The following is a 12,665-nucleotide window of genomic DNA, read 5'->3' on the forward strand; positions in this document are numbered from 1 at the left end:
TACCCTGAGCATAATAATTCTATAATATTACTGTGTCCTTGGGACCTGATATCAGAGTTTAACTAGACATCATTGAGATGGGGGCCATCTCTGTGGGCCCTGAACGTACCTTTACCATAGGACATGGGGTTGTCAACTGCAACCAAAGTTTTTGACAGTGACCTTTAAACAAGGAAATTGTACATACATTATGACACACCCTCTGGTGTAAGTTAATATACATGTCAACTATAAACATTGAAATATTAATGGTTCTCAATGCATAGAGCTGACACTATCTTTACCGTGGGACATGGGGTTGTCAACTGAAACCAAATATTTTTTACCTTGGACCTTGACCTAAGATGTTGTACATTCATTATGACACACCCTCTGGTGTTGGTTAATATACATGTCAAGCATAAACTTTCAAATCATAACAGTTCTCATAGATATATAGAGCGGATACAATCTTTTTCATGGGACAGGGGGGTGTCAACTGACACCAAAGTTTTTGACTCAGGAAGTTGTACAAACATTATGACACTCTCTGGTGTTGGTTAATGTACATAGCAAGTATAAAGTATGATATCATAACTGTTCTCTGGAGATACAGTGGACACAAGTTGTTACGGACCAACAGACTGATCACTATAATAGGGCAACCCGCCATTTGGACAGGCCCTAATTATTCAATGTTTGGATCTAGAGTTAAGTTATTCAATATTTGGATCTAGAGTTAAGTTATTCAATATTCAGATCAAGAGTTAAGTTATTCAATATTCAGATCTAGAGTTAAGTTATTCAATATTCAGATCTAGAGTTAAGTTATTCAATATTTGGATCTAGAGTTAAGTTATTCAATATTCAGATCTAGAGTTAAGTTATTCAATATTCAGATCTAGAGTTAAGTTATTCAATATTCAGATCTAGAGTTAAGTTATTCAATATTTGGATCTAGAGTTAAGTTATTCAATATTCAGATCTAGAGTTAAGTTATTCAATATTCAGATCTAGAGTTAAGTTATTCAATATTCAGATCTAGAGTTAAGTTATTCAATATTCGTATCTAGAGTTAAGTTATTCAATATTCAGATCTAGAGATATGTTATTCAATATTCGTTCTAAAACCTACCAGCATGGTAGTCCTGATGTCGTATTTCTGTTGAAACTGTGTAATGAATATATGTGTGTCCACAAATCCAGTGGCATCATTCTGTTCCACTTCTCTTATAATATCTGTCATCCATTCAAACTGTTTCTGTGTTCTTGTTACCCAAAGAAAGTATACCTACAATAACAAACAAATCCGTTAGTATTATTCTGTTGAGATGTGTGTCATCAATTCAATTGATTCTGTTTTCCAGTTAATACAAGAAAGAAATTCTTACATGGTACTGAGAATTATAAGACCATATCAAATATTTTGTCTAATTACCTTTAGAAAGTACAGTTACTGTGATATAACTAAGTGATATAACTAAAGTAATAGATTTTTTCCACCGGTATTCATAAGGATTAAATGTACCGTAAACATAATTTAAAAAAACCATAAAATTTCCTTTAAAGTAAACAAGAATGTGTCCAAAGTACACGGATGCCCCACTCGCACTATCATTTTTCATGTTCAATGGACCGTGAAATTGGTTAAAAAATCTAATTTGGCATTAAAATTAGAAAGATCATACAATAGGGAACATGTGTACCAAGTTTCAAGTTGATTGGACTTCAACTTCATCAAAAACTACCTTGACCAAAAACTTTAACCTGAAACTCCCACTTTCATTTTCTATGTACAGTGGACAGTGAAATTGGGGTCAAAAGTCTAATTTGGCTGTAAAATTAGAAAGATCATATCATAAGCAACAAGTGTACTAAGTTTCATGTTGATTGGACTTCAGCTTCATCAAAAACTACCTTGACCAACAAAAAAAAGACGCACGGACGGATGCACAGACCAGAAAACATAATGCCCCTCTACTATCGTAGGTTGGGCATAAAAATCATATCGTCATTTTCCAATAGTAAAAACAAGTAAATATGGTTATATAAATTAATGTTTTCTGTACGTAAATGATTTTTCTAAAATATTGGTTTACTGAAGCCTGTTGTGCAATGGCTGGTGTTTGTTGGTGTGGTTCATATGTGTTTCTTGTTTCTTTAAACAGATTAGACCACTGGTTCTCCGGTTTGAACATTTTTACACTAGTCGTTTTGGGTCCCTTTATAAAGCTTGCTGTTTTGTGTGAGTCAAGGCTTGGTGTTGATCTATAATTGGTAAGCTTTATACATTGTGACTTGGATGGAGAGTTGCCTCATTGGCACATCCTCTTATCTATATTTATATTAAAATTTGCTGAGAATGCATACAGTTACTGATTGAACTCCCTTTAAAGGAGTTCTAGTTATAACTTTGAAGTACTCTAAATAAACTTACTTTTTTGCAAGGGAACCTCATTTCATCAATTTTTGATTTGTTAACGATGTCCTTCAGAATGGAAGCAAATGGTGTCACTCCTATACCACCACCAACCAATATGGCTACTTTGTATCTGTACCAATCCTGGTGACCTTCTCCATACGGGCCATCTAAATAAAGCTAAAACACAAATTGTCTGATTATAGCTAAAAAGCAAAATGTCTTACCTATTAAAGCTAAAACACAAATTGTTTGATTATAGCTAAAAAGCAAAATGTCTTACCTATTAAAGCTAAAACACAAATTGTCTGATTATAGCTAAAAAGCAAAATGTCTTGCCTATTAAAGCTAAAACACAAATTGTCTGTCCAATTAAAGCTAAAACATATATTGTCTGTCAAATTAAAGCTGTAACACAAATTGTCTGTCCAATTAAATCTAAAACACAAATTGTCTTTCCAATTATAGCTAAAAAATATTGCCAAATACATAAACTGAGATAATGAACTTTATAATTCTCAGCATCATTCTTTAATTCTCTTACCCAAAAGACTTTTCATAAATATAATGATCTCTTAACAATGAAAACATTGAATTTACCTTAGGTATTTCTTGTCAATTTACCTTAGGTATTTCTTGTCCAGTTTCCAGGTTGTTAGCATCATATTCAGCTCTAAGATTTGTGGTCCATGGTCCAACAGCTCTGATGTGTAAGCTCAAGTTCTCTTCATGTGGAGCTGATGTAAGGGTGAATGGATGGTACTCATTAGATCCAAGGTTTAAACAAGAAATCCTTACCCACTGACCAGATTTGTATTCAAAGTTGGCAGGTCTCTTGAAGATTAGGGCAGTCACATCTACAATAAGTCAAACATTTAATTAATTTGCAATCATTTCCTTTGCTGGTTTATAAGTAATTTTAAACAAGTTCAATCCATAAAAAATCGAGTAATCTTCTTTAGATGAGTTTTTTTCTAATAAAAATAGTACTTGATTGAAGACATGGTTTTGTAAGGCTGTTTTAAAATGTATTAAATATGTAAAAAAAAAAGTTTCAGTAAGACTACATAGCTGCCTCCACTGGACTATGATTTGTCCTTGAATTTCCATACAACTATTTTCTGCAGTAAGATAATGATTATCTCCCTTTAAATAATTCTAGTATTCATTTCCTTCATAAATAACCTTTAAAACTAAGAAATTAATGTAATGACTTGAAGTGTTGTCATCAGGCTGTTGTCAGATTGACTCGTACCACATCTTCCTTTCTTCATATAGTGTATCACTTACCAGAGGGAAGTAACTCCGCCTTTTTAACAGTAATTTCAATGTTATTTCTACTCAAGCTGATCAACTTATCTATGATAAAGATTATCATTGGAGGAATAAAGTACCACTGGAACAATGGAGGCTGGACAAGTCGTCCTGAACCATGGAGGATCATCAAAATATACAGGACGATGTATAAATTATGAGTTTTCCAGAACGCTTTGAATGCATGGGCTCTAGCATAAGGCATAGCAAACACATACATGACAATGACAACAATGGTTGCTAGGACACCAGTAAAACCTGAAATAGTAGATTAGACAGTAATTGACCGCTTCTGTATAAAACAAGGCTTGTTTGTCCATTTTTTTTTTTATTTTAAATTTATTTGTCTGTATTTTTTATAAAAATTTTTTTTAGTGTTTCTGTTTGTAAAAATGTTTCATCATTTGAGGGTTCTGTGGTATTTTTTTTATGGTTTGCTCTAAAAATGCATGAAAAGTTTGCCCCTTGATATGTTTAAAAACAAATCCACCATCGGTTGTTTGTACAGTTATTTTTACAATTTTTGTTTTTAAGTGCATGCCTCTCCATTTTTGGGGCACTTTTTGTGTATGCTGATCTTTGTATGACTAGGTAATATATTTGAAAGTATGTCTTTCTATCTATCAGTGTGTGTTCATTCAGCACGATGTATTTCTCATTGGATTTCAACACCTGATATCATGTTATTCAGGAGATTAAAAAAAGCAGTGGTAATAGCAAATACATTGAAGGCTAAAAGACAACTAAAAGAAATCTGAAAAAATTATGTAAAATTTTAATCTTTGCCTTTTTAATGGTGGATAAACAGTTTGGAATCTTATATATAATTACCTGTTATTGTTTCGTAAGTCCAATAATGGAATGAGGCTAATACATCAGTCCTACAAAAGAAAAACGTAATACAAATTGTATTAATGAGGTGCAGGTGAAAGTTTCCACACTCAGGAATTCAAACAGATTTAAATGAGATTTAGTTGAAAGAAGACTAATTTCATTTAATGAGATATAGATGCAAACGTACCTGTTCAGTTAGACAATTATTATTTTGTATTTATTTTCATTTAGAGAAAAAGATATCAAGTTTATGGTACATTTATAGCCAAACATAAATCTTCTTCAAGTTTTGTTTGTTTGTTGCTTATCACTTGTCTTACCACATTTCAAAAAACAAACTGTTTGAAGGTAGTAAGTTCAAGATTTTCTTTTGAGGACAAATAGTGCTATTTAAGAAGACTATGATATACTTACGCTCTGAAGTATTCCGTGAAATAACAGTTGAGATCGCCAGAAGCTTGCGTAGAGATATGGTATAAATTGAATCCATGACCAATAATATGTAGAACTGTAAAGAAATAATCCCAAAATTATACATATTTGCTATGGAATGGTATCCAAAGGATATAGAGAAACATGCTTCAAGATGTAAAACTGTATTATTTAAAATATATAATGTGGATTCATTATTCTTCGTGGATTTCATGGTCACTTGGAAACCACAAATTTTAATGTACAATGAATTACAAATGTTCAATAAGAATGTATGCAGACTTTGGCAAAAACCACAAAATCAAACATATACAAAAATTCAAGTATTTCTCAATCCACAAAAATAAATAAATCCACAGTATGCCATTCACATTTCAGGTATTTCTTTTTAAATGAAGATCTTTTTCATAAGGTATAATGTTACTTTTGTTACATTATCTATTTCCTTGTGGTCATTATTTTGATGCAGAAAGGAAATCTGTGTTTTAGGGAAAACATCAACTTCAACCAGTAACAAACTAGATATATATATATTTATAAGTAAGTCTGAACCAGTGACAACTCTACAACAGATTTATCCATCCAATCACCAGCAGTGATGACGATACAAGGCTGTGTACATTCTGTATATATAATTATATATTTGACCCTCTTATTTCTGTGAATGACAAGAGCATATCAATTGTAAATGTTTAAATTTAAATGGCAACACTTTCAAAGCCAGCATGTCTGAGAGAGTAAAATAAAATAATCCTAGTTAAAATAAAATATGCAAACGCCAAAATAACTGCATACCAATTATCATTGACGTTTTGTAAATGGTTCTCCTTTAACTGACATTACAACAAACTCATGTACTTTAATAATGCAAAATTTTCAAAGATGATAGACCATCCCTGAAGGTTAAGACAATATAATGAGAATAGACACAAGATGTGTCAATGCTGATACAAATGCATATCAAATTTCATTTATTAACAGTTGAATGTTCCTTTATAACTGACTTAAATCCGAACTTTTCCAAATTGTTGATGCCTCTGTTTACAGCTTGCCTAGGTCTTGTTTCCAGGACTTTGTTGATGCCTCTGTTAACAGTTTGCCAAAGTCTTGTTTCCAGGACTTTGTTGAGGCAAGACAAAATCATTTATTACTTTATTTGTTTTAAATAACATAACATTACATATAATTTGTTTCGATTGAAGAATATTATAAACTAATATAACAGCCACTTACTTGTGAATACTAAAGCCAAAGCAGCAATATACTTGTGGAAAAGATGCATAGAATCCCATGGGAAAAACCTGTGTAAAAATGTCTCTCTGAAAAACGTGATCATATTACGACTCATTGTGATGAGTAAACTTGAGTAAGTAAACATCATAGCACTAGCTGCTCCTCTAGTTGTAGTAACACCATCACCAGCAAGTCTTCTCAGTCCCGCATGTTCTCTCTCAAAGGCATAGTCTGAAAATGTGAGTATATGTTGATTAATCAGACTATTTTCTATTTAAATTAAATTGCCAAAATAATACTTGTTACACACAAATTCATACAACTTGTCCGAAATATTGCTAATATTTACCTAAAGTATAAATTTTATAAAAGTCTGGCAAGAATTGTACCTGTGAGAGTGCTAGCAAGGCCAATTTCCATAAATTTAATATTTCCAAGGGGCATACCCTGTAACTCTTTTAAAAAAAGTGGATCAGCCACTAGCATTGAACTTTTTCGAGATATTGCTAATATAAACCTAAAATATAAGTTTTATTATACCTGTGAGACCACCGACAAGGCGAGATAGGTGGACAGACGCCTGGTAAATCCATGTTACATGGGGGACAAAAAAGTGGTAAAAATTGTCATTTAAGGGCAATAACTCCCATTAGAAATTGTCAGACAGTATTAACATATAAATCCAATTGGTAGAGCTCAATTTTATGAACATTTCTGCTCCAGTCAGATTTTTTCTTGTATATCAGTTTTTAAAATAATAGACAAATCTTGCATTTTACCCCTATGTTCTAATTTTAGCCATGTTAGCCATCTTGGTTGTCAGGCAGGGTCATTGGAAACACTTTTAAACAAGATACCTTAACAGTAAAAAAAAAATCAACATTTCAGGGGCAATAAACACACACAAAGTACCCATTGTTGGTAATCTAAAGCATTAGGACTGAATAGACCCTCTCCATAGACATAGATTTGTCTACCTTTGGTAAGACTTTTAAAAACACGATCTGAGCACCAAAAGTTGGCTACCCATGGAAGGACTAAATAACCACACTCCAAAGACCCAGTGTTGGCTTCCCATTGTATGACTGAATTAACACTAAAAGATCCCAGATAAGCCTTCCTATTTACCCTTCTTTTCAAGGGGATAAAACATCGTTATAGTTTTCATTGTTATTTTTTACTTTATACAAAGAAATAATGCTGATGGCAAAACATAAAAAAAACTTACAAAATGCTCTTTCTAAAAATACTCCAACTAATACAAGTGTGTAAAGTGTTAACCAAAAGATCTGTAACTGGTATGTAGCCACCCATTGTGAGAAGTTATACCACTTCTGTCCAAATGCTGTTTTAGGATACACGGCAAAATTGGTTGGAGCACTCACACTCTGCTGTCTCTTCATACTTATATTCTTTGTTCCAGGTTTCCTGAATACAATAATATATAATGGTTTTTATACACTTATCAATGGGTTTCTGTAAGGGATTTTAATGCTCAATGCAATATAACTCCAAAAGAGCTTACATTTACTTGAGAGCAGTGTTCACAGTATTGCATCATTTCTTCAATAATGCTGATAAAAAATATAATAACACAAACTGACCTTACATTTCATCACCTTCTCTGAATGTTTTCACCTAAAATTAATTAAAACACAACTTCTTTGTGTGGAATTCTGATATGGCAATATTTATTTATTGATCTTCATAATAATTTGTAGGATTAAAAAATTAGCTTTTTCTCAAATTGTTCATATATGTATCATAGTAATTGGATCACAATATTATACTTTATCATCCATGCTAATGTTTTCAAAATTTCGATGGGGATTTCATGCACAATTGGTCCATTTGTGCATGTCTTATACTTGCTGAAAATGTTTTAATTTAAATTTCTAAGATTTAAAATGATTAAATATGGATTAAGATGTATCTAAATTCCTCATACAACCTGTTTTGAGGTTTAATGTTTATATAAATATATATATTATGCATATGATAAATGACCCATCTCCAGAGTACAGCTAAATGTTCATGTTTTTTATAAATAACATTGATATACTAAATATTCTACAATACCCATTTTGTATATTTAGAGAAGAATACTAAACCGAGAAGTGATACCTAATAAATACTCATTGGACAGTTATATATAAAATGATAGGAATTTGTTATTTCAGAATCTAAAGAATTGTACAAAATTTCATTATTTGTACACCAAAATGAAAACCACAATATGCCATTGGTTGCCTTTCCACTGTTTTAAATGACATTGTTAACCAATCACAATGTTTTAGCGTATATGTTTGAAAATATCATCAAGTTTGCATTGATTCTGAAATAGCCAATTACTAAATCTAAATGATAATGATAATACATGGGAATATTTTATCAATTTGAAATTTTCCACAGAATCTATTTTCTTATTATGTATATAGATTTCTCTGTATGAGTTTAAAATTTAAATCAAAAGCAGACAAATTTATTTTATATACTAATGTAATATATGCTAGTAAATACATGTATATGCTATACATATCATAAATGAAATAATATTCAATTAAATAATGGCATACAATAAAGAGAATTTTCTTTACCTTCCAGCATTCCTGTGTAATGTGAATTAAGCAAAATTTGGTTGTTTTTTTGTTGCTGTTTGCTCCATTGTTTTTTGTTTCTTTTATTTATAAAATAATCATGCTATAATTTTTCACTTTCAAATTATTTCACATTAAACCATGTAACACATTTTATATGGGTTTTCTTTATTGTTGAAGGCCTAACAGTGACCTTAAGTTTATTACATACTTCAGTCTTTGATCTCTGCATGGTGAATAGTTGTCTCTTTGGCAAAATTAAATACCACATTTCATTATTTGTATATAAACAGGAAATACACAATTCTCTTAAAGGCACAAAACTCTACCAGTTGATTTTTTTTTAATAATTCGACCATCATACTTATTTGTAGATCGAGTCTAGCTGATCATTTTAGCTATTTAAGTTTTTATTTATCTATTATATAGTTTTAAAGATGATATGCAAAAGTGGAGAGAAAAAAAATGGTGAAAATTGTCATTGAAGGGCAATAACTCCAATAAGGAATTGTCAGATGATTTCGGCAAAGTGAAATTATTGCAGATCTCGTCTTGCTGATCATTTTTCCTAATTTAGTTACTATCTATCTATTATAATTGTTTAATTTATTTGACAAAAAACATAAGAAACAAGTGAAACTGCGAGCTACTGCTCACTGATGATACCCCCGCCGCAAGTGGATAATATTAATAGTGTAAAAATATGCAAGTGTTCGGTAAACAGGAAGTTGTCAAGTGACGAATCTGAAAACGCATCACACGGTATAGCTGACTTATAAAAATCCTGAAACCAAATTTCAGAAATCCTTGTATTGTAGTTCCTGAGAAAAATGTGACGAAAATTTTTAACTTGGTTATCATGTGTAAAATCATACAAGTGTTCGGTAAACAGGAAGTTGTCGAGTGATGAATCTGAAAACGCATCACACGGTATAGCTGACTTATATAAATCCTGAAACCAAATTTCAGAAATCCTTGTATTGTAGTTCCTGAGAAAAATGTGACGAAAATTTTCAACTTGGCTATCATGGGTAAAATCATACAAGTGTTCGGTAAACAGGAAGTTGTCGAGTGATGAATCTGAAAACGCATCACACGGTATAGCTGACTTATATAAATCCTGAAACCAAATTTCAGAAATCCTTGTATTGTAGTTCCTGAGAAAAATGTGACGAAAATTTTCAACTTGGCTATCATGTGTAAAATCAGACAAGTGTTCGGTAAACAGGAAGTTGTCGAGTGATGAATCTGAAAACGCATCACACGGTATAGCTGACTTATAAAAATCCTGAAACCAAATTTCAGAAATCCTTGTATTGTAGTTCCTGAGAAAAATGTGACGAAAATTTTCAACTTGGCTATCATGTGTAAAATCAGACAAGTGTTCGGTAAACAGGAAGTTGTCAAGTGATGAATCTGAAAACGCATCACACGGTATGGCTGACATATATAAATGTTGATACCAAATTACAGAAAGGGTGGATGTGTAGTTCCTGAGAAAAATGTGACGAAAGTTTCATGGGACGGACTGACTGACGGACGGACTGATGGACGGACTGACAGACAGAGGTAAAACAGTATACCCCCCCCCTTTTTTAATGCGGGGGTATAATTAGTAAAAATTGCAATTAAAGGGCAATAACTCCTGTAAGATGTTGTGCTGATGTTTGTGGCTCAGATTGGTTAAATTTGTTTCAGCACTTTCAAGGTGGATAAGATTTTGGTAAAAGTTGACGGAGGAGAAGAATGGCCAAGTGATGGGAAAAGCTCACTTAGCCATTTGGGAAACGTGAGCTAACTATTCATATTATTCTAATGCATTATTGCTGTGTCTTCAGGAACTGCATTTTTCTTTCACATATAAATCAATTAAGAGTAGATGGAAATAAATAAACTTACATGGTATTATACCCTCTAACTATAGTTGATCCTCTAGCTTTTAATGTCTGTCTTGCTCCAGATCTAGTTCCCTCTTCTTTTGTTGGCATACTTATTCCTATGGAGACATGTAGAAAATAAAGAATGACAAGTCTTTTATGTTAAATAAGGTGAGGGCACCTTAAGACAATTATGCAGTAAAGACCTACAGATTATATAAGAGACACACATTCAGTATTTGCACTGAAATATATCTGATGTTGTTTCAGTTGTTCTATTGATTTGTATAAAATGAAGATAATTTGACTGAATTAAAAGCATTTTCAACAATATCACATGCAAAAGTGACAAAATTATTTTATATTTCTTTCTATGTGATGTTTGTATTTTCTGACATCATACACGTTAAGTATTGCATGTGGTTTTTAAATTTAATAGATGCTTTTTGTACAATTTAGTTAAATATTTGTTTGTTTTGAGATTGTGACACAATGATGACTGCTGTACCCATATTGTGACTATTTTACCTATTATCATGATTAAGCCTGTATTGTTCACAAATCGTTGTAAATATAATGGAATTTGATACGACTGTCATACAAGAGAGAGGTTTAGCGCTAGAAAACCAGGTTCAATCCACTATTTTCTACATTTGAAAATGCCTGTACCATGTCAGGAATATGACAGTTGTCCATTTGTTTGATGTATTTTATCATTTGATTTTGCCATTTGATTAGGGACTTTCCGTTTTGAATTTTCCTCAGAGTTCAGTATTTTTGTGATTTTACTTTTTATGCATACATATACCTAGCATAGCTTGTTTCAAAAATGTAAATCTCTAGCACAGAATTTCGAAAAAAAAAAAGCTTTGATGAGAATTTCAGAGCAAACTTAATTACCATCAAGATTTAAAGTGGCTTTGTCTAGCGTATGAGCGTATTCTTTTGAGGCAAATATCTTCTTAAAGTTGTCTACTGTCATGTCACTTCCCTCCTGTACTCCTGCAGTCCTGTACATGGATGTTACCAATTGATCAAGCTGTCTCTGTTCCAATGAAGAATCAGACAGTTCTAAAAGAGACCTACAACAGAGGATAATATATTGAAAAGCAAGATATCAATGTTAAGTTATAAACAAAATATGAAATAAAGCCATATCAAACCCTCCTAATGATACCACTCACAACAAATTCAAATCCTTAATATTGTTGAATAAAACAAAATTGTATATTGACCAAGGTATACATCCTATCTTGAAAACTACAGCATGGAAAATAACATCAAAGTTATAAGACATGTGTGGCAGACATAATACTTCTCACAACCAACTTTCATGTCATATATTGTTGATCTACTATTTAGTTTAATATTAAGGAACAGACATCCTGATAAATAGAGCATAATCAAAGCGCTGTAAGCACTGTAGGCAGTTAACCAAAAACCAAGGCAAACATAATTATGAAAACTGTGGCAATGTTGCTGCAATTTTTTTTTAAAGATTTAAAAGAACAAACATTAAACATTCATATATAATTGTACATGTATGTTCATTTAATGAATTAATCATTAAGCCAAATAATTCATATTTTATCAAGGTTTTCAATAGCAACGTATATATCAAGTATATTTTTTTTTTCATGGTCATGGGTCTCAAGTCAGCAGTGGTACAAATTCGCAATGATTGCAGTTCTTCTAGTTGATCGTAATCGTTTGTATTAGTTGACTGTTAGTATTTCAAGTTGACTTTAGTACGAGCTTGTAAAAGTATGAATTGACTTGCTTCCCTGGAAAGAAAACTGAGTTTGTGTTCTACATTACAAAAGTTATGAGACACAAATCAGACAAATGTTTACTACTACAGGGATCAATAGTGAGGTCTGACTGACCTGTCCATAGTAAATGTAAATGACTCCCACCTTCAACCCAAGTCCATGATGTCTAAGTTTGGAATAAAATGACAGGTGTTAGGTCTAGCAAAGT

General features: G+C 31.9%; 1 protein-coding gene across 1 annotated transcript in view; it reads right to left on the bottom strand.

The window, feature by feature from the left end:
- LOC139519227 (dual oxidase 2-like) overlaps positions 1 to 12,665 on the bottom strand; it is a 57,671-nt gene that overhangs the window by 3,580 nt on the left and 41,426 nt on the right. The window contains exons 20-29 of the mRNA XM_071311169.1: positions 11,586 to 11,767; positions 10,708 to 10,804; positions 7,440 to 7,639; positions 6,212 to 6,442; positions 4,961 to 5,054; positions 4,544 to 4,593; positions 3,689 to 3,970; positions 3,023 to 3,255; positions 2,417 to 2,578; positions 1,115 to 1,270 (exon numbers count right to left, since the gene is read on the bottom strand). Of these exons, the coding sequence (XP_071167270.1) occupies positions 1,115 to 1,270; positions 2,417 to 2,578; positions 3,023 to 3,255; positions 3,689 to 3,970; positions 4,544 to 4,593; positions 4,961 to 5,054; positions 6,212 to 6,442; positions 7,440 to 7,639; positions 10,708 to 10,804; positions 11,586 to 11,767 (1,687 nt within the window). The remainder of the gene's footprint in view (positions 1 to 1,114; positions 1,271 to 2,416; positions 2,579 to 3,022; positions 3,256 to 3,688; positions 3,971 to 4,543; positions 4,594 to 4,960; positions 5,055 to 6,211; positions 6,443 to 7,439; positions 7,640 to 10,707; positions 10,805 to 11,585; positions 11,768 to 12,665) is intronic.

Source organism: Mytilus edulis, chromosome 4, assembly GCF_963676685.1.
Source record: "Mytilus edulis chromosome 4, xbMytEdul2.2, whole genome shotgun sequence".
Taxonomy (NCBI): domain Eukaryota; kingdom Metazoa; phylum Mollusca; class Bivalvia; order Mytilida; family Mytilidae; genus Mytilus; species Mytilus edulis.